This window comes from Erpetoichthys calabaricus, chromosome 14 (assembly GCF_900747795.2).
Source record: "Erpetoichthys calabaricus chromosome 14, fErpCal1.3, whole genome shotgun sequence".
Lineage (NCBI taxonomy): Eukaryota > Metazoa > Chordata > Cladistia > Polypteriformes > Polypteridae > Erpetoichthys > Erpetoichthys calabaricus.
The window spans coordinates 95,701,955-95,728,843 of NC_041407.2; the positions used below are offsets into that span (position 1 = coordinate 95,701,955).

The 26,889-nt window shown below is 42.7% G+C and overlaps 1 protein-coding gene across 3 annotated transcripts in view; it reads left to right on the forward strand.

The window, feature by feature from the left end:
• The window catches only part of LOC114664450 (protein AF-17-like), a 113,754-nt gene that overhangs the window by 62,129 nt on the left and 24,736 nt on the right, over positions 1–26,889 (forward strand). For all 3 annotated transcript variants that reach the window (XM_028818530.2, XM_051918753.1, XM_051918754.1), the window contains exon 11: positions 7,972–8,168. In XM_028818530.2, the coding sequence (XP_028674363.2) occupies positions 7,972–8,168 (197 nt within the window). The remainder of the gene's footprint in view (positions 1–7,971; positions 8,169–26,889) is intronic.

Below are 26,889 nucleotides of genomic sequence, written 5' to 3' on the forward strand. Positions count from 1 at the left end.
GGCCAACACAATGTGTGTGAATGCAGCTATCGATTGAGCATGAGGGATGAGAGATAGGGATGTAGTTTTGGGAATAAATTTAAACTAGCTAATACCCAAGGCTTCGCTCGCAAAGATCTTTTTTAATAAATTGCCTGATACAAAAATATGGACACAATGTTATTTCAGTTTTTGATTACGTACCAAGTCTGTGCTGTACAGTGATCCCTCGCTATATCGCGCTTCGCCTTTCGCGGCTTCACTCCATCGCAGATTTTATATGTAAGCATATTTAAATATATATCGCGGATTTTTTGCTGGTTCGCGGATTTCTGCGGACAATGGGTCTTTTAATTTCTGGTACATGCTTCCTCAGTTGGTTTGCCCAGTTGATTTCATACAAGGGACGCTATTGGCAGATGGCTGAGAAGCTAGATTGCTTACTTTTCTCTCTCTCTTGCGCTGACTATCTGTGATCCTGACGTATGGGGATTGAGCAGGGGGACTGTTCGCACACCTAGACGATACGGACGCTCGTCTAAAAATGCTGAAAGATTATCTTCACGTTGCTATCTTTTGTGCAGCTGCTTCCTGAAACAACATGCTGCACGGTGCTTCGCATACTTAAAAGCTCGAAGGGCACGTATTGATTTTTGACTGAAAAACAAACTCTGTCTCTGTCTATCTCTCTCTCTCTCTCTCTCTCTCCCTGCTCCTGACGGAGGGGGTGTGAGCTGCCGCCTTCAACAGCTTTGTGCCACGGTGCTTCGCATACTTAAAAGCCTATTGATTTGTTTGCTTTCTCTGTCTTTATGACAGTCACTGCTCCTGACGCACACTCCTTTGAAGAGGAAGATATGTTTGCATTCTTTTAATTGTGAGACAGAACTGTCATCTCTGTCTTGTCATGGAGCACAGTTTAAACTTTTGAAAAAGAGACAAATGTTTGTTTGCAGTGTTTGAATAACGTTCCTGTCTCTCTACAACCTCCTGTGATTCTGCGCAAATCTGTGACCCAAGCATGACAATATAAAAATAACCATATAAACATATGGTTTCTACTTCGCGGATTTTCTTATTTCGCGGGTGGCTCTGGAACGCAACCCCCGCGATGGAGGAGGGATTACTGTATACGAAAATCACACAAAAGGAGCGAATATGTTAAGCAAGGAACTGCAGTACTTCTCTGTATACAATGTTATTGATGCTGCCTCCCCCAGGTTTGAACCACATTCAAAAATTGGCTTGTGTCCCGTTTTTTGAACACTCTGTATAAAGATTCAATTTTTTTTAAATTGCAAAAAATAGTATAAATAAAAATAAAATTGACATATTTCAGCATTTCAGAGAAAAAATAACCATTTTTGAGATATATTGAAGGGGTAGTTTCTCCCCCTTACTGTAGGAGTTTTGCAAAATCCGTTTTCATCTCTCACCTACACCCTAAAACAAACCTCCATGCCAAATTTCAAAATTCTAGGACATGGGCTGTAGGAGATCTAGTCATGAATCAGACAGTAGGTTTTTTCTCTTATTTATATATAACTAGCTGTACCCCGTGGCTTCGCCCACATAGTAATGAAACAGGACAAACTTTAAAAATCAATAGACGTTGGCATTATATCTGATCGTGTTAAAGTCTGACGGGAAAGTGTTCCCTGCGTGGGGAGAAAACCACATGGCCATGATATCTATGGCAATCAACAGCTACCCTCTAAAACACATGTAGCTCTGATCTCTTTCTCAAAAACGTCAAACGTTACTCCTTAACAATCTGTAGATGATAATGTCTGTTGAACAAACAGGTATCGCTAGCTAAACGGGGGCAAGGTACACTCCAACACATGGCGAGATGTAGACCAACTCAAACAGAGGTGATGAGTGAATGAGGAAGGCCCCACCCACCTGCTCTTGGCCCACAGCCACTCTCTTGGATTTGCATAAATACATCAGTACCGCAAGTGAACTATGGTGCTTAGCACGATGAGAGAAGTCGCAAAATCAATCAGAAAGTTCAAGCAAAATATAGAAAATAACCAGATCTAAATCCGTTAAGTAATTATCTTGTGAAAAGCGGACAGACATACAGACAGAACATGCTTGCACCATGACATTTTTAAAACCGTTTCTTAGTGAGCATCTATGGGCCAAGGGTAACCTACATTCCAAATTTCAAGTCCCAAGTCCTCATGGTTGGGGAGATTTCGTGATGAGTGAGTCAGTGGTATTTGGCTTTTATATATATATAGATAGATTATAAGTCTTCATCATATAGAACTCCCTTCACTAAAATTGCATTCATCAAGCACCGCATACAACATTAAAAAGTTGGCATTACACATACCAAATAGCTATGGGAATAAGTGGAGCTCAGGAAGCAGTGTGGCTGTAGAACAATTGTGATGAGATCAGGCCATTCAGTCCATTGTCCGAAATAACATCAAGTCGAGTTATGAAGGTCCTTAAAGTCTAATTGTCTACCACACTACCTGGTCATTTATTCTGTGTCTTTGTGGTTTTTTGCCTGAAATAAACATTTGTGTGAAAGCTGCCCTTAACAAATTTCTGACCATTTTCTTTTTGTAGATTTTGTTAAAGTAACAGCTGGGATCCACTGCACTAATTCCTTTCCTAAGTTTAAACACTTCGATCACGCCATTTCTTAATCTCCGTTTGCTTGTGGCTATGTCGCTTTGTGCGTCTTTTCCAGCGATTTTCAGCCGTAACCTTCATTTACATCAAGGGTCACCAACGTCAGCAATCCAGGAGGGCTGCAGAGGCTGCAGGTTTTTGTTCCAACCCAGTTACTTAATTAGAAACCAATTCTTGGACAATGACAGATCTTATTTTAATATCAAGGCTTGTTAGTGTTTTAACTCTGCCATGTCAGGCCATTCTTAAATCATAGATTTTTTTTTTCCTTTCTAATGATATCATCGAAATGATTTGAAGCCTGAAATGGATGAATGATTTTCAGTTCTTCACTTTCTATTCAGTTTATTTCTAATTCTTTTAATAAACCAAATAGTGCACCATGAATGAATGCAGGTGTGAGTGGAAACAAATGAGATGGACAACTGCTGGTTCCTTTGTCATTGGCATCTTATTGCTAATAAGGAGCCATTTTAAACAGTGAAGGCAGCAGATCAAGACTAAAATAAGAAATTAAGGGCAAGCTGGACAACTAAAATGCAGCAAAAAAATGTCACTTGAGTGATAAGTGCTTCATCAGCAATGAATGATTACTCATGAAGCAACTGATAGATAGATAGATAGATAGATAGATAGATAGATAGATAGATAGATAGATAGATAGATAGATAGATAGATAGATAGATAGATAGATAACTTTATTAATCCCAAGGGGAAATTCACTAACTGGGTTGGAACAAAAACCTGCAGGCACTGCAGCCCTCCAGGAACTGACATTGCTCACCCCCGATTTAAAGGGGTCTATGTCTTAAATAGCAAACCACTTAAGTGAAGTTAATTATCAGCAAAGACTAGTCACTAATTAAGAAAATGGTTAGAATGAAAGCCTGGAGCCATTCTGGCCCTCCAGGATCGGAGATGGGCAACCCTGATTTATATAATTGGAGCCAGTCGGTGGCCCACTTCCATGAAGCTGGCCGTGTAATGTGACATATCCAGTTGTAGCGGTCCGGTGCCACTATGATTCACACTGTCAAGCTGACTGTGATTTATTTATTTTTTATAGTGGATCCCAGGGACGTTCCCAACCTTGGCTCGACCCGCACACACTCACAACAGAGCCAAAAATACAGCACACTGGGGAATAACAACAATTAAAGAATGTAATGCAATTAAATTATATAAATGAAACCAATAATACCACCCCAGAACCCCTACGGCGATATTACATCAAACATATAAACACAAACAACTCCACACAGCAAAGTCATTGGAAACAACACCGGATGAAATGAAAGATGACGATAGTGAGTCCAGAGAGCTGCACGCTGCAAGGAAATGACCAGTTGCCACTGTAAGGGTGAAGATGGATGGATGGTTCAGGAGCGCTCCTTTTCTTGCGGGGAAGCCAGTGAATCCATAATCAATCCTCAGCACACAGGTAGACAGAAGACAATCCAGACCCCAACAACGAATACAATCCAGGACACAAAACTAATTACGGCTTAAACAACAGAAGGCAGTCTCACAGGTAAACGGAACACAAAATACAACAACAAAACACACTTCTTTTTCCTTTGGCCACCTGCCCTCCTTTTAAACTCCTTTGACCACCTTTGACCCCAACAGCCCCCACAGGGACTGCTGGGAGATGCAGTTTTACTGATAGTAGCACTGCTACACAGTGACTCACTCTGACTAATGCTTTGTCTCTAATAATAATAATAATTTTTATTTACATTTACATAGCACTTTTCTCACTACTCAAAGCGCTTTTGCATAGTGAGTGAGTAGCCACTTCAACCACCACTAATGTGCAGCACCCACCTGGATGATGTGATGGCAGCCATTTTTGTGCCAGTACACTCATCACACAGTAGCTGTTAAGTAGTGAAGGGGTGAGATAGTTAGCCAGTTAGAGACAGGGGATGGTTATGGGGCCAGAATGACTAGGCTATGGTACTCAATTTAGCCAGGACATTAGAATACACCCCACTCTTTAAGAAAGGATGCCTAGGGATCTTTTATGATTACCGAGACTCAGGACCTCAGTTGTACATCTTATCTGAAGGACAGCACCGTTTTTCAGCACAGTGTCCCCGTCACTGCACTGGGGCATTGAGATCCACATTCCGACCATGAGGTAAGCGCCTCCTGCTGGCTTTGCCAGCACCTCTTCCAGCAGCAACCCAAGCTTTTTCCTGCTTGATCTCCCATCCAGGTACTTCAGGTGGATTACCTGTACTGAAGTGCACGTGGTATGGCTGCTGCTCTAGTCGTAAGGGTGGGCTGTGTGTGCATGAGAGCTGATCACCAATGAAGTACAATACTTAGAATGCAGCAATGAGGAATAAGAAATGTGCATGTTTAAGGGACGGGATATACTTGATGCTCAGAATGCTTACACGCACACATCATGGCTGCCACGCGTGCCCAGAATTCATTTGATGCGTCCTCTAAACACATTATCAGAAATGAATGCGATGCTTGCACAAGTTACAGTACCGGCAAAAATGTGGGTGGCGTGTGTGTTCAAGTTTTTGTATGTGGCATCAACATCTCTATAGTGACAAAAATGCCTGTCGCCAGTTCTTGGAAGTGGATGTGGAAACCTGCAAGACGAAATGGAAGCGAATTTGAGACAGATACGTCCGTTGCAAAATGTAAAATGTCCGAGAAAAGAAGTGGAGATTGAACCGTTGCAAGATAACGCTGTGTGATGGCATACCACATTGCAGGATCAGGATCAATGAACGTGCTTCGATGTTTGATTAATGTATCAATGTGGTGAAGCAAATCATCAGACTTGAATGTTGACATGCAAAAATATTTATTTACTTATTTTTGGATCTTTAGTTGAATTTATTAAAAGCATATACTAAATTCAATGTCAAAATATCCGTGGTGGTTTTCTTCATCCATTTCTCACATAGCCAAAACAAGTGTCACATATTCCCTATTGTAACGACACGATACTTTTAAAGGTCTCGCATGCCATCTTCTGTTCTTGTTTTTTGCACCTTTGCAACAGCATCTTGCAATGCCACCTTGTGGAATCCTCCAGATATACATGCAACTATAATCAGTATCCTGCTGGCGTAGCAGCAACATCCACAAGTGTGCGCATCGCGTAGCGTCAAGTATATCACGGCCCTTAGACCTCTCAAACTGAAAAGATGCTCGTCTGTCCGATGTCTCTTGTTTTTCATACCACAACAGGATGGAAAAAAAAGAAAAGGGCAGAGATTGTGGTTGAGCTTGGCTGAGCTGTTCACCCTTTGTACAGCTGTGGCTCCATCAGACAGCATGCTTATTGACTGTCAGACTGTACTGGAAGGTTGGCACACAGTCACTAAATATAACAAGCCCAGCAATGATTGTCAGTCATTTAAAATGACACGGTAAGGTGATGGGATCAGCAGCTACAGTCAGCAAATCTGACATACCCCATGAATGGAAGTCGCATAACGGGACATCGATTTTAACTGAAAAAGGGTTCCACTCTTTCAGTCCCTCCTTACAGGCTTGTTCGATGGTGACACATTCACTTGCGTCAAATCACTCAGTTGAATTCAAGGTTGTGCTAGCAGCATGAGGTTCGAGTGTTAATCCAATGCAGTGGGGATGAGAATGAATTAATTAAAAATTTTGCACTTTGTATAATGTCAACCTGCTCTTCCGAACTACACTAAGCATCGGCGTAACAGGACCTACTTGTCTTTGTCCGTAAACCCCTCAAACCAGCCCCCCTGACTGGGTGTTTTCAGCTGTCATGTTACCTGTAGAGAGGGGCGGACGTGTGAGGCTGCATTGCGAAGGATTATCTTTGAGCTTTGTAAACACGAGTGGAAGCAGGCACGTGACGGCCCTTTGTGTTTGACTAGCTGCTACTTACTACCTAGTAATTGCGGTGTAATTAAAGGCCCATTGTGTTATAAAACACTCTGGGGTGTGTAATTACCACCTAATAGGGACAATTCTGCCAACCTGAGGGCTGGAAACATGCGGTTGGGAGACCATAATTACACCCTGCTGAGGACCCTGGGGTTGTCGCTGCTGACTTCTCAGTTTCTACAGTTGGTAGCAGTGGTCTCAGAGAGAAGCCGAATATATCATCGGCCCTCAGACGCCCAGGCCAGTGCGGCAGGACCAGGAGGGATTAGGCACTGACAGATTGACAGAATTGCAGGGGGCTTTGTTGTTGTTTTTTTGTGCTTTTAATAATAAAAAAAAAAATGTAAATGGTAAATTAGACCTCTTTGATTGTATCTGCGGCCATCGATTCTTTGTCGGAAAAGAAGCAAGACGTTTTATTTAAGTTCATTAATTGAAATAAAAGAATCCTCGAATGAGAATGTGCAAGCTGGTGCAAACAAAAGAGCCGAGAGCTGCAAGTACCTTTTGAGAACGGGCCTTCTGTTTTCAGTGCTGACCCAGGACACACACACGCACACACATGCACACACACACACACACTCCTGCTTTACTGGAGTTGTCATGGCAACGGGCAGCGGTGGGGGTTTGGGGGGTGGGGCTAGCATGTTAATGATCCCAGATGCCTTTCCAGAAAAACCGGCAGCATGCGTTTTTGTGCCTTGTGGCTGCCGTGTTCCTGCCCACAAGATTACCGGGGCAGCTTTTAGTAAGACCCGCAGGGTGCATAGGGAGCCCACCCCCTCCCCAGGTGATGTGCAAAAAAGCCCATTTTTATGGGCAGGCACCGGCATGAACCTGTCTAACTGAAACTCTGCTCAACTCCAATAGAGATTCTACCAGCAGCACTCTTACCTGTAATGGAAGGTGGTGTGAGGAGTTAGGTATTTATGGTGTGAAGGCGTGGAAAGTGCGTGTACACATCTTCATGGCCATGTGTGTCTGCTGAATACGCTCATGTGAGTTAGCAGATTTTATGAGTGCTCAGGTGGGTTTAGCAGCTCCTCTGGGACTTCAGCAGTCTGGCCTCTGAGTTGGAAGTTCATTTCAAGTGCACTGTTATTGAATCTCTTTCCACTCCCTTCTTTTTTTTTTTTTCTTAATTGGCAGGCCCCCACTCCAACCCGATTTGATTGGCCGGCCTGATGATGATAATATACAGTGACTGGCTGGTTGCTCCTCCTGTGTCATTTTGCTTGTCTAAAAGAGGGCTTTGTGATTGGCTGGCCTAGAGGTGGTAGAGTGGGGGATGGGAGCTTTGGTAATCATGCTGACCCATAGACTGACTGAAGCCTGGGGGGGTGGCTGGGTTGGGGGCGGTGGGGGAGGGGTGTTATGCTGTCATCTGCTCTCCCTTGCTGGGCACAAGAGTGACACGTTGCCTCTGCCTTTTTGCTTTTCCTGCAGGTATCTATACCAGTAATAAGGATCCCATCTCCTTAGGAGGAGGAGGAGGAGGGATTTTAGGGGCATTCTGCAGCACTCCATTATCATCCAGTCTGCTGGGCCACCAGGGGGCGTCCTCCTCTCTCCCACAACTCAACTGCCTCTCTCTGCCGTCGGTCCTCCACACCGCAACTCCTGCATCCGTCTCCACAACTCAGGTAAGAATCCACCATTCCCTGAGCTCAGTCCCCGCCGCCACTTGCCAGGCAATGTTTTTATAAAGCTCTTATGGAAAGGGCATCCAGGCATTCGCAAACCAGAGCTGCCCTAGACCTCTAACTGTTCTTCAGAGAAACTTTCACAAAGGTCGGGCACTTTCTCGTTTCCAGTCATTCTTCTTCAGCTTACCCCCTTTTACAGCCTCAGTGAGGCAGTGCCATCTGCTGGTTATGTCCCGCATAGCCTTTAGATGGCAAAATGCAGTTCTAGACAACTCTCAGAGCATGGCCAGCCAGAGTGAGCTGTCATCTACATTATGTAAAAATATACCAATATGGAGTCCCTGTGCATCTTAGTCACGAAAACTGCAGATTCTGCCAGGAGGCTTTTGACACTTCAGACAAAGCTTTTTATGTATTGCCATTCGTGACGCACATGATAAGCAGATCTCTGGAAGCCAACATTTTCCTCACTTTTTTCTGCCCAATCCATATTAGAATGTGTTTCTAATTTCCTACTGGGTTTCTCTTTTGATGAGTAGGGATGGATGCTTATAAATGAAGCATCTATATTTACAGTCCTGGCTGTTGCATTCTCAAGCACACCAAAGGATCATAAAATAGATGATATGGACAAAAGTATTGGGATGCCTGACCGTTACACAGACTTTATTATAGAGTTGGTCTCCCCTTTGCAACTATAACATCTTCCTCTCTTCTTGGAAGGCTTTCCACAAGATTTTGGAGTGTTTCTGTGGAAATTTGTGCCCATTCATTCTGTAGAGCATTTATGAGGTCAGGCACTGATGTGGGATGAGAAGGCCTGGCTCGAAACCTGCATTCCAATTCATTCCAAAGGTGTTTGTTGGGGTTGAGGTCAGATCTCCGTGCAGGCCAGTCAGGTTCTTCCACAACAAACTCATCCATTTCTTTAAGGACCTTGCTTTGTGCACCGGGGCACAGTCATGCTGGAATAGAAAAGGGCCTACCCCAAGCTGTTTCCACAAAGTTGGAAGTATAGCGTTGTCCATAATGTCTTGGTATGCCGAAGCATTAAGACTATCCTTCACTGAAAGTAAGGGACTGAGCCCAAACCCTGACAAACAACCCCACACCATTATCCCTCCTCCACCAAACTTCACAATGCAGTAAGGCAAGTATTGTTCTCCTGGCATCCGCCAAACCCAGACTCACCCATCTGACTGCCAAACAGAGAAGCGTGATTTTTCACTCCATAGAACAAATTTCCACTGCTGCACAGTCTAGTGGTGCTGTGCTTTACACCAATCCATCCGACGCTTTGCATTGGACTTGGTGAGGCTTGCATGCAGCTGTTCAGCCATGGAAACCCATTCCATGAAGCTCCCACCATACAGTTAATGCCAGTGGAAGTCTGGAACTCTTCAGAGCGTTGGCGACTTTTACGCACCATGCACTTTAGCTCTGTGACTTTACATGGTCTTCCACTTCTTGGCAGTGTTCCTGTTGTTCCTAAATGCTTCCACTTTCCAATAATACCACTTACAGTTGACTGTGGGATAAATAGTAGGGATGATTTTTCACAAACTGTCTTATTGCAAAGGTGGCATCCCATCACAGTAGCACGCTTGAAGTCACTGAGCTCTTCAGAATGACCCGTTTTGTTGCACATATGTTGTAAATGGAGACGGCATGGCTCGGTGCTGATTTTATTCACCTGTGGCAGTGGGTCTGATTCAAACACCTGAATTCAATAATGAAGAGGTGTTTCCCAATACTTTTGTCCAGTTAGTGTAACTCAAACTTGTTTCCTTCAGTTCAGGGTAGTGGGTCCCGTCACATTAGCAATGGCCTGGACAGGGCATCAGTCCATCATGGGGCCCATTAAGAGTTATAGTTAGTTAGAGAACTTTTATAGACACTTTATACAGACACCAGAGGAACCACTTCAACGACCACCAATGTGTGGCACTCGCATGGATGATGTGACGGCAGCCATTTTTGGGCTGGTACGCTTACCACACATTAGCTATTAGATGGTGAAAGGGTAAGAGATAGTTAGCCAATTAGAGACTGAGGTTGATTTGGGGGCTATGAAATTGGGGTACACACTACTGTTTATGAAGGACGCCTATGGATCTTTTATGACCACTGAGAGTCAGGACCTTGGTTTTACATCTCATCAGAAGGAAGGCGCCAATTTTTACAGCACAGTGTGCCACCACTGCACAGCAGGTATTGGAATCCACACACAGACTACAGGGTAAGGCCACACCAGCACAGCACCTACTGATGCACACACACGTGTTGCACTCACACGGAGCCCATTATGAGTGACATGCAAACCCCTCACATCTTTAGGAATGTGAGTGGGAAACCGAAGTAGCCATAGGGAGAATGTCCTGAATGTATCAGGTCTGCAAAGTTCGTCCTGTGCTATAGTGGATGTTGTTCCAGCCCAGTTTCTTAATGTGATGTCCATTGCCGTTGATGCACTTTTTGCTCAAGGAACTTTTTTTGTGCTTCATTTTAGTCATCTTGCTTGTTCAGATTCCCCACCCTGCATTATTTTAGTCATAATTGGCTGCATTCCCTGTTTTTTAATGGCTCCTTATTAGCAGCAAGATGCAAATGACAAAAGAACGAGCAGCTCTCCATCTACCATCATGGGAAAAAGAAAGTACACCCTCCTTCATTTCTGTGATTATATTAATCCAAATCACAATTGTGCTGTCATCACTAACTTCTTTAAACAGAGAAATCTAACATCTGGTGACAAATAAAATGGAACAGATTTTAATATGTAGTTATCTTTTCTCCAAAAATTAAGCAAACATTCAGAAACAGTGCAGGGATATAAGTACACCCCTCCAACTTCCACCATAATTAATGTGGGCTGGTGTTACTAATCAAATGCACAAGATTAGTTAAATACCAGGACATGTGACTGCCTCCATAAAAAGTAAAATATCTGGCAAATTTGGTGTTCTGGAGCACTCTGGGTGGTGCTACCATCATGCCAAGAAGGAAGGACATCAGCCTCAGGGAAGCAAGTGTTGCTGCTCATCAGTCTGCGAAGGACTATATGAGGTGAGACACAAAAATAACCGCATTGGTAAAAAAATATATATTTCTTGATGAATTACAGCATTCTAAACATAGCCACCTTCTATATACTCCCCCTCCCGATCTCTACACCACTCCGTACGTATCTTCCATTGATTGATACAGTTCTGGAAGTCTTCTTGCTTGAGGCTCTTCAACAGGCTTGCCATTTCTGTCTTCACTTCATCAATTGAAGAAAAATGTGTTCCCTTCTCATTTTCGGGAAAAAGTAAAAATCACAGGGAGCTAAATCGGGCGAATAGGGAGGATGATCGAGGACAGGAATGTTTTTATCAGTCAAAAACCGCATTATGGAAAAAGCATTGTATGCAGGAGCATTGTCAAAGTCCAGACCTCATTGAACGTCCTCCACATTTTCTTGTCCTTCCTTGAAACATTTGTGCCACTCAAAAACTTTTGTACGAGACAAACTGTAATCACCGTACACTGTTTTTATCATTTCATAAATTTATGTGGCCGTTTTGTTCAATTTCGCAAGAAGTTTTCCTCAAACATGGCACCGTGTATTATGATCAAACACGGTGTATCACCACAAGAACCTCATACCGTCTGTCAAGCCAGCTGGTGCGGAGGTAATGTCTTTGACTTATTTTGCAGTCACAGGACCTGGGAAATTTGCAGTCATCGAGACAACCTTGAATGAAATTTTGTACCAATATATTCTTGCGACAAACATGAGGCCATTTATCCAACTGCTGAAGCTGGGATGAAATTGCATCATGCAACAGGATAATGAGCCCAAGCACACCAGCAAATCAACCTTGGAATGGCTAACAAAAAAGAAAATAATGAAGGTGTTGGAATGGCCACGTCAAAGTCCAGACCTCAGTCCCACTGAGCTGCTATGGTGTTGTGGTGGGATCTTAGGAGAGCTGAGCATAAACTGATGTCCTCAAACATCAAAGAACTGAAGCATCGTGGAAAAGAAAACTGTTGGCCAACATTTCTCAAAAGCGATATGAGAGGCTGATGAACTCCCAAGGGAAATGTTTACTTCAAGTTATTGCTGCTGATGGTGGGTCTACATGTTACTCAATTATAGGGTCTTCTTATTTCTTGCTATGTGGCTTCTGAGTGTTTGCTTTTTAGAAGAAAATAACACATTGAAATCTGCTCTGTTTTATTTGTCACCTGAGGTTAAATTAAAGAAGTTAGTGATGACAACACAATTAGGATTTAGGCCCTGGTTAATAAAATCACGGAACTGAAGGAGTACACTGGTGTGTATTCATTGTGAACTATCCAGTTTATTAAAATATTTAGAAGGAATCTGAAGAAAAAAAAAGTAAAGGACTAAGAATTACTCATGCGCTTCAGGTTAGAAATCATTTGGACGACATCCTTGGAAAGGAAAAAACCTACGATATAAGAATGCGCTGACATGGCAGAACAAGCCGTGAAATGAAGTAAGACCTGTTATTGGAATGGACTGGATTCTAATTAAACAAAAAACATACAGCCACTACGGCCCTCCATGACAAACATTGCAGACATTTTTCTCTATGGACAGCAAGCAAGTGTGGGATTCAAACCCAAACTGCTGAATCTGTGAGGTAGGGGTCCTACAGTAGCTAGTGTGACACCACCACGCTGCTCTGCCATAATAATGTTAAGTTAATAAATTGTGCATAATTTGGGTTAAAAGAGCTTGATGTCATTCCAAAACACTTTAGTGTGTACACAGTACTAAAACAAAGACCATTTCTTTGTACGTATTGTTAAAAAAAATATACTCACCATTCACTACCACTCTAAATCGGAGCAAAATCTAACAGGTGAGCAGTCTGCCGGCAGCCTCTTCTGAAGAGCGTCCATTAGATGTGCTGCCTACTGCATGACGCATACAAAGTAGTCCAGCCATTAGCACCATGTGGCACTCTGGAGCAGGTCTGTTTTTGGAGATAACATTTTTATTATTGATAATTAAAAGGAACAAGACATAGAAATGCACTGCCAAATAGGCTTCAAACATGTAAAGAAATTAAAGGGGAGATAAAGTAGATAGAGGCGGCACGGTGGCACAGTGGGTAGTGCTGCTGCTTCGCAGTTGGGTGACCTGGGGACCCGGGTTCGCTTCCCGGGTCCTCCCTGCGTGGAGTTTGCATGTTCTCCCCGTGTCTGCGTGGGTTTCCTCCCACAGTCCAAAGACATGCAGGTTAGGTGGATTGGCGATTCTAGATTGGCCTTAGTGTGTGCTTGGTGTGTGGATGTGTTTGTGTGTGTCCTGCGGTGGGTTGGCACCCTGCCCAGGATTGGTTCCCTGCCTTGTGCCCTGTGTTGGCTGGGATTGGCTCCAGCAGACCCCCGTGACCCTGTGTTCGGATTCAGCGGGTTGGAAAATGGATGGATGGATGGATAAAGTAGATAGAGTGTCTATAACAAAGTATTCACCCCTTGGTAGTTTTCAAATTTTTGTTTTTTAAAACTTATTTGAGTGACATCTTTATCAAAGGCAACCTACAACATTTGAGATAGAATTGGTTACATTTCTTTGGTTTTTTTTTTTGTTTGTTTTGTTCAAGTTGGAGCAGAGGCACGTAAAGAAGAAAAACCAGAAAGGCCTTAGATGGGTCAATCTGTTTATACAGAAACTTAAGTAGTAATAGAAAACAAAATAAACAATGGCTAGCCTCCTCTCAGGGTCTCCTCACCTACTATAATAGATCATTTAGCCCCTGAATTAAATATACATCTATATGCCAGTTTAATGACAATGTGACTAGAACATCTGTCTATAGATAGATAGATAGATAGATAGATAGATAGATAGATAGATAGATAGATAGATAGATAGATAATAAAGAATTGTGGTGCCAAACTGGCCACCCTGTATAACTGGTTGCAGCAAAATTAAAAAAAAAATACAATTATTGTGGAATCGTGCCTGCAGACGTTAAGTTCAAAACAGAACTATCCCAAGATGGCCGAGCTTCCGGTTTTGGGCCCTTCTCACAGGAAGAGGCGAGTCCAGGTGGATGGACACCAGAAGTGACATCAGAGGTGTTCTAGCCATCAATCAACACATCTGTAGAGGGAGGAAGAGAGAAAGGCACTAGGATACAGCACTAACCCTTGGAGCAGGAGTAGAACTGCTGTCACTAGAGCCCTTCAGCTGTTCCATATGCGCACAAGCATGGCAATAGATACATAGATAGATAGATAGGAAAGGCACTATATCACAGATAGATAGATAGATAGATAGATAGATAGATAGATAGATAGATAGATAGATAGATAGGAAAGGCACTATATCACAGATAGATAGATAGATAGATAGATAGATAGATAGATAGATAGATAGATAGATAGATAGATAGATAGATGTGAAAGGCACTATATGACAGAAGGAATAATGTGATCACCCAAGCATTTGTCTTAGGAAATTTACCTTGTGGGTGCTTCCACCATCTTTTGCTTTTGGCTACTGAACGCTTATGCAAAGCTAAGAAATTCACAGGCTAACAGAGTGCAACAGAGATGCACAGACAGAATTCTTAACTGTAACCACTTAAGGGTTTCCCTGGGCAAATAACCAGAGAAATCTATGTCTGTTAACCTGGCTTCAAAGAGGCCAATAACCTGCTTTCTCAAACCAGAATAAGGTTTACATGACATTTTCTGTGAATAATCAGTTTATTAATGTGTATGTAAATCATCTAAATGATCCATAACTGTAAAATGTGAAAACATTTAGTGAATACATTTCATAGGCACCGTATATATAAATAAACTGTACAGCTTGCTGCCACCTTAGCCATCCTATTCAGGTCCTAATAAAGACATTGGAAAGTGGCCTGTGAGATAACAGGGAGGTGGAGACACGCCATACCACAGACCCCCCCCCCCCCTACAAAGAGTATGAAAAGTAGGGGTCAGAAAGCAATGTCAACCAGCAGCAGTTTGGACTTAGGCCAACAGTCCAGCTCTTGCCACTATAAAATACTCTGTCCAGATAATCTGTTCGTCTCTGCCACAGAGAGCTCAAGAAAGATCAGGTTGAAAAAATGTGGCTAAAGGAATTTGTGCCAGAGAAATTCCTTTGGGAGCTAAGGCCTGTTGGTCTATTGAATGCTGTAATGCCAGTCGATCAAGAGAAAGAAAGTGACACATGAAAACGAAAGCCCCAGGCTAAAAACTACAGCAAGTTCTTTGCTAAACCCTAGGATTACTCGCACCACCACCCACAACGTCATCTCAACTACAGAAACACAGGAAAGCGGTGCATCAAAACACAAGTAGTCGTCTTGTAAATTTTCCAAAGGAAGAAAATGACATAAGGGATCAAGTTAGAATGCATCAGGTAAGCCATGTCTATTTGGATTTTAAATCTCACTCCATCAGGTCTGCAGAGACTCTACTATTCACAAGGATGGTGATTTATTTATTATTTAAGTGGGAATTCCAGGAATGCACATCAGCCTTGGCCCGTCTTGCACCACTCAGTACACCAAGACACGAAAACAAAGGGATTAAACAATAAGCAACATGAATATATAAAAAAATGGAAGGTGAAATCTAACTAAAGAATAAACAAAAACCATCCCTACCAAATCCCTGACAGCAATCACAAATATAGCAAAACCCGAAAACAACAACAAGCACGATAAACACAAAGTCCAACACACTGTGTAAAATAAACAGAGCAAACACAGAGAAAGCTTTGGGGCAGTGCAGGTATAGTGAGCAGGCAAATCACAAAAGGTCTTTACAGACGTGAGTCCAATACAGAACTGAAGTATAAGTGAAAAAAATGTCCGTTATATAGATGGAAGACAGGAAGAGGAGGGTCCAAAGGGACCGGAAGAGGAAGTGACGTTTTTCGGAGGCAGGCTTATCAGATTGTCTGCAGAGGGAAAGAGTAGAAAGAGTTAGAGCGCAGCACCAACCCCTGGTCCGGCGGAGAAACACATTCATTCAAGCCTGTAAACTGTCTCTCAATGGCTGTCATAACTGCCCAAATGCAGTGGCGACTGATGATGTGGAATGACGGTGATATGATAATCTAGGAAACTGTAAGTAATGTAAAAACAGTCCTACTGGTATTCCTGATGTGTTGAGAGGTGAGGAAACTGGTAGGGCTACCTTTGCCGAAGCACGATAAGCAATGCAACTCAGTACTCACGTGACAGGCAGGCACAAGACTATCCATACATCCATACAGGCATGATATTCCAGGACAAAACGATAATCTGGAGACGGTTGATGGCAAGAAAGACAGATTATCACAAACACAAACTCCAGAACCCCCCCTCCCTCTGTCTGGCTGGCTCCCTTTTAAAGGGCCCAATGGCCCCAGGGCCTTCCACAAATGTGGAAACGAAGAGACCACCAGAACAATGGAATCAGCTTGGTCACTTGACAGGCATCATTCGGGCTGAACAGTTTTTTGCTCTGGTATTTTGGTGGCAAATTTTGTGGTCGAAAAAAAGTATTTTTCAACAATTAAAGTAAATTTGTATTTGTATAAAAAGCTCCTCGAGGTTTAGCTTCACAAATGCAGTCTTATTCAAGTTCCACATCTTCCCTGTTAATTCTTACTGAAGTTGCTTTTCCTAGTGGTGTGTCACTGAAGTTTAGTTTGGTTTGGTTGCAGAGGACCAGGAAAAAATAAAATCTCTAGGGTGGCATCTGGAATTCTGAGGGGGGTTTAGTGACATTTTATTTATAACAGAACTGAAGATTTATTTTCAGTTTCAGTCTCAATAAACAGTGAAGTAACCAGGAACAAGGAATATTGACTTGTAACATTTACGTAATTAGTCCAATATTTCTCCATCTTATTAATAACCTGGAGTGGCATAGTGGCGCAGTGTTAGTGCAGCTGCCTTGCAGTAAGGAGACCAGGGTTGGTGTCCCGAGTCCTCCCTGCATGGAGTTTGCATGTTCTCCCTGTGTCTGTATGGATTTCCTCTCACCGTCCAAAGACATGGAGGTTAGGTGGATTGGTGACGCTAAATTGGCCTGTGCATGTGGCTGGTGTGTGCATGTATGTATTGTGATGGATACTGGGGCATCAGCAAGCCCCAAACCCCAATACGAACACACAAAGAGTCTTGGGTTCAAATAATGGTGTGTTTATTACACAACAATACCTCAAAAAAGTTAACACAAGCACAAGTACAAATAATCTCTCTCTCTCTCCACAATTCCTCTCACCAACTCAATACTCTCCTTAAGTCGAGTGTTGCTCCATGTCCTCCCAGCTCTGACTCACCTGGATAACGGAATGCAGTCCCTGTTATTAAGGACCCCGGAGTACTTCCAGTGCCAGGGCCACTGCCTGATGGAAGTACCGGGTTATATGGAAGTCCCATAAATTGGGGAGCGCATCTCCCTACAACGTCCCTTGCAGCCCACAACAGGGCTGTGTTGCCGGACTACATCTCCCAGCATTCCCTGCTGGTTCCCAAATGGGTGCGGATAAGGAGGGCTGCTGCCATCTTGTGTCCTGGGAGAATAAAATATCCTCTGCAGCATCTTTTATAGCTGATGGGCTGTCCGTCCATCCCTTCTGGCCAACTCTTCTAGGTCTGGATGCCTATCTTCCTGTTCGGGGCTTCTCATCCGGGTAAGGAATCATCCTCTTTTCTGGTTGGGATGCCAGTCCAACCCATGTGGCATTTACATTATATAGACATATATGTATAGATATTGCAGTGGTAAGGAGACCATGGTTCACTTCACAGGTCCTCCATACATGAAGTTTTTGATTTTGATTTGATTTGACATACTTTGTTAATCCCCAAGGGGAAATGGTCTTTTCGCATGAACTTTTGGGTTTGCATGTTCTCCCCACATCTGCATGGGTTTAATAATAATAATAATAATACATTTTATTTATATAGCGCCTTTCCCATGCTCAAGGCACTTACAGAATATAATAAAGAACAGCAGCGTATACAGTATATAGCATTGTACAAACCAGATAAATAAATAAAGAAGATTAAGACAGTAAATTCTGAAAAAAAAACAGACAACATAATTGATGGCATAGCACACACATACAGGTTACATTAGCATCTTGACAGAGAAGTAAACTGAGAGAAAGGTAATAAAGTCAAGTAGAGCTAAAAAGCCTTCCTGAACAGATGAGTTTTGAGTTGTTTTTTAAAAGAATTCATGGAGTCAGCTGACCTGATTAATTTTGGTAGGTCATTCCAGAGTCTGGGCGCTATACAGCTGAAGGCCCTGTCACCCATGGAGTGTAGATTAGTGTGGGGCACAAAAAGATTACCAGAATCAGAGGACCTTAGGGGGCGGGCAGGCACATAGTGATGGAGAAGGTCACTGATGTAGTTTGGTGTGAGGTTATTTAAAGCTTTGTAGGTTATTAGTAGGATTTTATATTCGATTCTGTAGGACACAGGGAGCCAGTGAAGACGGAGCAGGATGGGTGTGATGTGCTCGCTGCTGCTGGTTCGAGTAAGGACTCTTGCAGCTGAGTTTTGAATAAGCTGGAGCTGTGATATAAGATTAGAAGGGGCACCTGCCAGTAGGGAATTACAATAATCGATGCGGGATGTGATAAAAGCATGGACAAGTTTCTCAGCATTAGAGAAGGAGAGGAAGGAGCGAACACGGGATATGTTACGGAGGTGAAAGTAAGAAAGTTTCTTAATGTGATGTATGTGGGCGGAATAAGTGAGGGAGGAATCAAAAAATGACACCAAGATTTTTTACAGTAGAGGCAGGTCTGATGAGATCACTGCCAAGATGGACTGGGAAGGAGCTCATTTTAGTCCCAATTTGCAGAAGTTCAGTTTTTTTGCAATTTAATTTTAAAGAGTTCTGCTCCATCCAGGTTTTAATTTCACTAAGGCAGGTTGTGAGCTGAGAAAGCTCTGATGAAGTTCCACTTTTAACATTGAAGTAGAGCTGAGTATCATCTGCATAAAAATGATAACCCAATCCATAACTACGGATAATATGGCCAAGGGGAAGCATATAAATACAGAAAAGCAGAGGACCGAGGACAGAGCCCTGAGGGGACTCCTTGTGTGACTGGCACGGAGTTGGATCTGCTGTTGCCAAGACTAACAAACTCTTGCCTATCAGTCAGATAGGACTTGAACCACTGGAGGGCAGTGCCAGAGATACCAGGCATGTTCTCCATTCTGGACAGTAGGATGTCATGTCTGACTGTGTCAAATGCTGCACTGAGGTCTAACAGAATTAATATGCTAGTTTGTCCAGAGTCTGCTGCCATAAGCAAATCATTGGTTACCCGTAGCAGAGCAGTTTCACAGCTGTGCCGCGCCCTGAAACCAGACTGAAAGGATTCCATCAAATTATTAGAGATTACTTACTTTGGGTCCTCCAGTTTCCTCCCACTGTTCAAAGACATGGAGCTTCGGTGAGTTGGCGACGTTGCATTGGCTGTAGTGTGTGTTTGGTGTGTGTGTGTCCCTGGTGTGTGAGCTTACACTGCTATGGACTGGCCTCCATGTTCAGAGTTTCTTCCTGCCTTGTGCCCTATCCTAGCTCAGATAGGCTCCAGCACCCCCCACCGCGACCCCCTTCAGGACAAAGCAGGTTAGAAAATGTAATGAAAATGAATAACCTGCGTTTAAACAATTCGTAACATGGTTGAATCTCTGACTTAATAGATATTCCAGGCAACATTTTTGTAGATGTTAATGCAAAATAAACAAGCTATATGTGGAATATCCACAACTGTTATAATTAGCAGGGTTAAGTGACTTAATAAACAGACACAAAACAAATTTCATGTCACCAGTAATGTACTTTACCCCATACAGTGGGTTTAGAAAGTATTCAGACTCCTGCACTTGCTGCACATTTGTAGATTTAACTTTAAATTCATTAATTTGCTATTTCTGCCCATCAATATACGGTGGTGTGAAAAAACTATTTGCCCCCTTCCTGATTTCTTATTCTTTTGCATGTTTGTCACACCAAAATGTTTCTGATCATCAAACACATTTAACCATTAGTCAAATATAACACAAGGAAACACAAAATGCAGTTTGTAAATGGTGGTTTTTATTATTTAGGTGAGAAAAAAAAATCCAAACCTACATGGCCCTGTGTGAAAAAAGTAATTGCCCCCCTGAACCTAATAACTGGTTGGGCCACCCTTAGCAGCAATAACTGCAATCAAGCGTTTGCGATAACTTGCAATGAGTCTTTTTACAGCGCTCTGGAGGAATTTTGGCCCACTCATCTTTGCAAAATTGTTGTAATTCAGCTTTATTTGAGGGTTTTTCTAGCATGAACCGCCTTTTTAAGGTCGTGCCATAGCATCTCAATTGGCTTCAGGTCAGGACTTTGACTAGGCCACTCCAAAGTCTTCATTTTGTTTTTCTTCACCCATTCAGAGGTGGATTTGCTGGTGTGTTTTGGGTCATTGTCCTGTTGCAGCCACCCAAGATCGCTTCAGCTTGAGTTGACGGAACAGATGGCCGGACATTCTCCTTCAGGATTTTTTGGTAGACAGTAGAATTCATGGTTCATCTATCACAGCAAGCCTTCCAGGTCCTGAAGCAGCAAAACAACCCCAGACCATCACACTACCACCACCATATTTTACTGTTGGTATGATGTTCTTTTTCTGAAATGCTGTGTTCCTTTTATGCCAGATGTAACGGGACATTTGCCTTCCAAAAAGTTCAACTTTTGACTCATCAGTCCACAAGGTATTTTCCCAAAAGTCTTGGCAATCATTGAGATGTTTCTTAGCAAATTGAGACGAGCCCTAATGTTCTTTTTGCTTAACAGTGGTTTGCGTCTTGGAAATCTGCCATGCAGGCCGTTTTTGCCCCAGTCTCTTTCTTATGGTGGAGTCGTGAACACTGACCTTAATTGAGGCAAGTGAGGCCTGCAGTTCTTTAGACGTTGTCCTGGGGTCTTTTGTGACCTCTCGGATGAGTCGTCTCTGCGCTCTTGGGGTAATTTTGGTCAGCCGGCCACTCCTGGAAGGTTCACCACTGTTCCATGTTTTTGCCATTTGTGGATAATGGCTCTCACTGTGGTTCGCTGGAGTCCCAAAGCTTTAGAAATGGCTTTATAACCTTTACCCAGACTGATAGATCTCAATTACTTCTGTTCTCATTTGTTCTGAATTTCTTTGGATCTTGGCATGATGTCTAGCTTTTGAGGTGCTTTTGGTCTACTTCTCTGTGTCAGGCAGCTCCTATTTAAGTGATTTCTTGATTGAAACAGGTGTGACAGTAATCAGGCCTGGGGGTGCTACGGAAATTGAACTCAGGTGTGATACACCACAGTTTAGGTTATTTTTTAACAAGGGGGCAATTACTTTTTCACACGGGGCCATGTAGGTTTGGATTTTTTTTCTCCCTAAATAATAAAAACCATCATTTAAAAAACTGCATTTTGTGTTTACTCGTGTTATATTTGACTAATGGTTAAATGTGTTTGATGATCAGAAACATTTTGTGTGACAAACATGCAAAAGAATAAGAAATCAGGAAGGGGGGCAAATAGTTTTTTCACACCACTGTAGACTCAAAACCCCATATTGACCTAATTTCAGAAAGGTCTGCAAATGTATGAAAAATCCAAAAGTGAAATTTCTCATTCATAGAAGCACCCCGACCCTTTGCAGTGTCACTCCAGTTTGTGGTCAGGTGTCTCCTGTTTGTTTTAATTCTCCTTGAGATGCTTCTAGAACTTGATTGGAGTTAACTGGTGGTACACTGATTTGATTGGATAGTTTAGAAAGACAAACATCTGTGTATACAGTAGAAGGTTCAACAATTCACACTGCATGTCAGGATAAAATCCAAGCCAAGAAGTCTAAGGAACTCTCTGTAGACCTTCGCAATCAAATTGTGGTGAGACACAGATCAGGGCACCATTTCTAAAGCTTTGAGTGTTTCCAAGGAGCATGGTGGCCTCAGTACTTTCAGAACATATGGGACTCTTCCTAGAACTGGCTGTTCGGCCAAAGTGATTGTTATTAACAAGAAGGGCCTTGGTCAGGGAGGTGAGATAGAACCCAAAGGTCACTCTAACACAACTTCAGAAGTCCTCTGCTGAGATGGAAGAACGTGTCAAAGGACAATCATCTCTGCAGCATTCCACAATTTAGGTATTTAGGGTAGACTGGCTAGTTCGGAAGACATGTTTGAATACAAGACATGAATGAGAAATGTCTCTGGTCTGATGAGACGAAAATTGAACTCTTTGGGCAGAACTCCAAACACTATGTCTGGGGAAGACTGCCCAATATCATCTGTACGGTGAAGTATGGTGGTAGCAGCGTTGTGCTATGGGGTGTTTCTCAGTGGCAGGGACAGGGAGACTGGTCAGAACTGAGGGAAGGGTGAAGGCAACCAAATACAGAGAGGTCCTTGAAAAAAATCTGTTCTAGAGTGCACATGATCTCAGACTTGGGATACAGTTCGCCTTTCATCATGACAATGACCCAAAGCATGCAGCCAAGACAACGCTGAAGTGCCTTTGGGACAAGTCACTGACTGTCTGTGAGTGGCCCAGACATAAACCCTAAAGAACATCTATGCAGTGACATGAGGATTTACAGACAGTTCCATCCTATCTAATGGAGCTTGAGAAGAAAGAATGGGATGTCCTGCCCAAAGTCAGGTGTGAAAAGCTTGTAGAGACCTAACCCAAAGCGGCTTGAAGCTGGAATTGCTGCCAAAGGCACTTCTACAAAGCACTCGATTTATGAATAATTCTATAAAGGACAGATTTCAGTTTATGATTTTTTAATAAATTTGCAAACCTTTCTGTATCAGCGCATGCTCCTAATCTCTCTCTGAAAACATGTTTTCACTTTGTCAATATGGGTTATTGGGTGTAGATTGATGGGCAAAAATGATAACTTAATCCATTTACAATTCGATTTTAAGACAATAATGTTTGCAGAAAGTGAAAGGCTCTGAATACTCTCTGCATCCACTGAAAATGATGAACTACCATTGAGATATTACCACACAAAGCTTGCAGTCTTGAAATATGGAACCTTTGGAGCCAGAGATGGGGTGAAATGGACAGATAAGAGTTTACTTTGAGGTGCCGTTTTGCTTTTGATGCGAATTAAAAGTTAATGTGTGTAAATATCTGGCCACTGACAAAGTACAGGCATTTTTAAGGCCCAAGTTGGGTAAGAAAAAGTGACAAAAATACTTTCATGCAAAACTTTGGGCCTGGGCTGTTTGTTTCAGGAGGTGACTTTCCCTTTTGCCCCCTACCCCCAAGTTGTTCCAGGCTGGGTTAGTTGTTCGTCTGGCTTTCTTTGACTCTGTGACGTTGTTTCATAACATAACATAATAATCTCAAACCCACTAAATATAATCCATGGTTGTGATGGGCTGAAGCCGATCCTGTCAGTATTGGGTGCAATGCCACCCTGGGCAAGTCACCAGGTCCATTGCAGGGCACAGTCAACACATCTTTGGGGGCGTTAAGCAAAACAGAGAAAAGGATGACCTGCAAACTCCATGCAGACAAGGACACTGGATCCACCATGCTGCCCTAACATTTTATCATTTTGTATTAGTGTTATTTCATTTTTAACTGCACTGCAATCTGTGGCAGACCCTCAGTTTTTAAGCCAATAAATATTTAACTTACTTCAGAATTTTCCACCACATTCTCAATTATTATGGAATTCTCTGGCATCAAGTTCAATAGTGCTGGAAAATTCCGGAAAACCTTGGCCTCACTGAAAATTGTGACCAAACTGGCTTGTAAGATGCGGCGTCTTTTATTTCCTAAACATAAGTGCTGGCACTGTGCCCACCTGGACAGCTCTGCCCTGCCTGGTCTTCTGACTTTAAATCCAGTGCCAGAGAGTCTTATGGGGAACGCGAGAGCCGTGTGCCCTTTCGATTTAATCCCACACAGACAGAACATACGGGAGAAGGGATCAGATGCTTTCCAATTATGGATTCATACGGTTAAGGCAACCCCACCTGCCAGTGCCCAGTCCAAACCTGGCAGCTTTGTCTACACACATATATCAATGCAGTTTAAAAATGTGTCTCAGTTATAATGCAATTATATTTAAAGATAAAAAAAAATAAATATGTTGTCCATCCAGGCCCTCATTGATACAAATGGTTGGACCCATTATTACAAATGCCAGGATAATTTATGATGAGGAAAGGGGTAACAAATAAAATATACAGACACAATGTAAGGAAAAAAAACACCATAAATTAAAAGAGAGGGAAATCAGTGAATTCCAGTAAACAAGGGCATGTCGTCACACTACCAGTGCTTATGTGCACTCAAGCTGTGGCACTTGAAGAAATGGCCTTGTCAGATCCTCTTACACTTAAAGGAACACTCAACCCAAAGTTATACCAGTATAACCAGTATAAGTGCAAGTATACCAGGATTTATATGTGGCCTACTTCATCTGCTGGTTCTGTATTTTTGTGCCTGTTAAAGCTTATAATCCTTTCTATAATGTCAGGAACAAAGACCCATTTTTCCTTGATTTGCCCCTCTGCTCCACAGTTTAAAATTACAAATCAGATAAGTTAGACGTGACTAAAGTGCACATTGCAGACTTTCATTTAAGGGGATTTGCATTCATTTTGGTCACACAACACTTTTCTTATGCGCCCCTCCCCATTTCAGGGCACCATCGTGTTTGGGACAGTTGGTGTTCACGCGTGTTTGGGATTCCTCAGGTGGGTTTCATTACTTCATAAAATCCTCGGTTTGCTTGTGCCCTTTGGAGTCTGTAGTTGCCATTGTTGGACATGAGGACAAGAACTGTGCCACTGAAAGTTAAAGAAGCCATTTTATGAGGTTGAATAAAACCATTAGAGATATCAATAAAACCTTAGGATGACCTAAAGCAATTCTCTGGAATATCATAAAGAAGAAAGAATGCACTGGTGAGCTCAGTAATCGCAGAAGGAGTGGTAGGCCCAGGAAGACCACCACTGCTGATGACAAAATAATCCTCATTATGATAAAGAAAAAGCCCCAAATGCCTGTCCGACAGATCAGAAACGGGGCAGATGTAGATGTGTCAGCGACGACTATCAGCAGAAGACTTCATGAACAGAAATACAGATGCCACACTGCAAGATGAAACCCATTAGTTAGCCACATAAACAGGATGGCCAGATTACAGTTTGTGAAAAAGGACTTAAAAGATCTTGCAGGATTCTGGAAAAAGGTCGGACGGATGAGACAAAGATAAACCTCATCAGAGTGATGGCAAGAGCAAAGTGTGGAGACAAAAGGCACTGCCCAAGAGCCAAAGCAGACCACCTTATCTGTTAAACATGGTGCTGGGTGTGTTATGGTTTGGGCATGTATGGCTGCCACATGTCCTGGCACACTTCTCTTCATTGATGATGAACTGCTGACGGCAGCGGCACAATGAATTTTGAGGTATAGAGAAACATCTGATCTGCTCGAGTTCCAGTAAATGTCTCCAAACTCAAGAGAACGGAACTTCATCCTACACCACGATTACGATCCATACATACTGCTGAGGCAACACTGGAATTTTGCAAAGGTAAAAATGGGAAATTCTTGAATGGCCAAGCTAGTCACCTGATTTAAATCCAGTTGAGCAGGCCTTCCATATGCTGAAGAGAAAACTTAAGGGGACAACTAACAAAACAAGCAGGAGCTGAAGATGGCTGCATTAGAGGCAGAGCACCACCAGAGAAGACTCTCAGCACCTGGTGACGTCTATGAATCACAGACTTCAAGCAGTCATTGCATGCAATGGATAAGTGACAAAGAACTAAATATAACGGCTTTAATAGACCTGCCATTGCTGTGTCCCAAACATTATGGTGCCCTGAAACGGGAGGAACCACATAGAAAAAGTGTCATTTCTATACACTGTGAACAAAATATACGTATGCAAGTACCCTTAAATGAAAGTCTCCAGCGTGCACTTTAATCACAATATCTGAATTATCTGATTTGTAATTTTAAACTGTGGAGCAGAGGGGTCAATCAAGGAAAAATGTGTCTTTGTCCCAAACCTGGAGGACACAGCATGCACCCTGTTAAAGCTGCTCCTCTCAGATTCTTTGTTAAGTTGTAATTCACCAATTAAAAATAAATAATATTCCAAACAAACAAGCCTGATGACCTGGTGATCTGCCAATAATTTCATCCTTAACAAAAGGAACACCAGAGAGACTGTGGAGGACGTTAGGACGGGAAGGAAATCTGTCCTTCGTCTGTTACTCATACATGATGAAGCAGTGGAGTGGGTCTCCAGTTTTAAGTTCTTGGGGGTGACAGAGAAATCTGTTGAGCTACAAGCACATCATTTACCATCAAAATGGCACAGCAACACTTTTTCCTCCGTATTAGACTGGAGAGAGTGAGGCTGCCCCAGGACCTTCTTGTGAACTTCTATCGGTTGACTATAGAGAGCGTACAGACATACGGCATCACAGTATGGTGCTCCAGTTGCACATGAGAAGAACGGAAGTCTCACTGGTGCACAGTTGCCAGCAGTTGAGGACATTTACCTGTCCACGGGGTCAAAGCAAGTCTTTCAATGTCATTGGAGACCCCACACACCCACCCTGTTCCCTTGTAACGGGACTATCTACGAACAAACAGCAAGATTGAAAAGCAGCTTTTTTCCCAGATTTGTTAAAGCAATGAATACAGATGG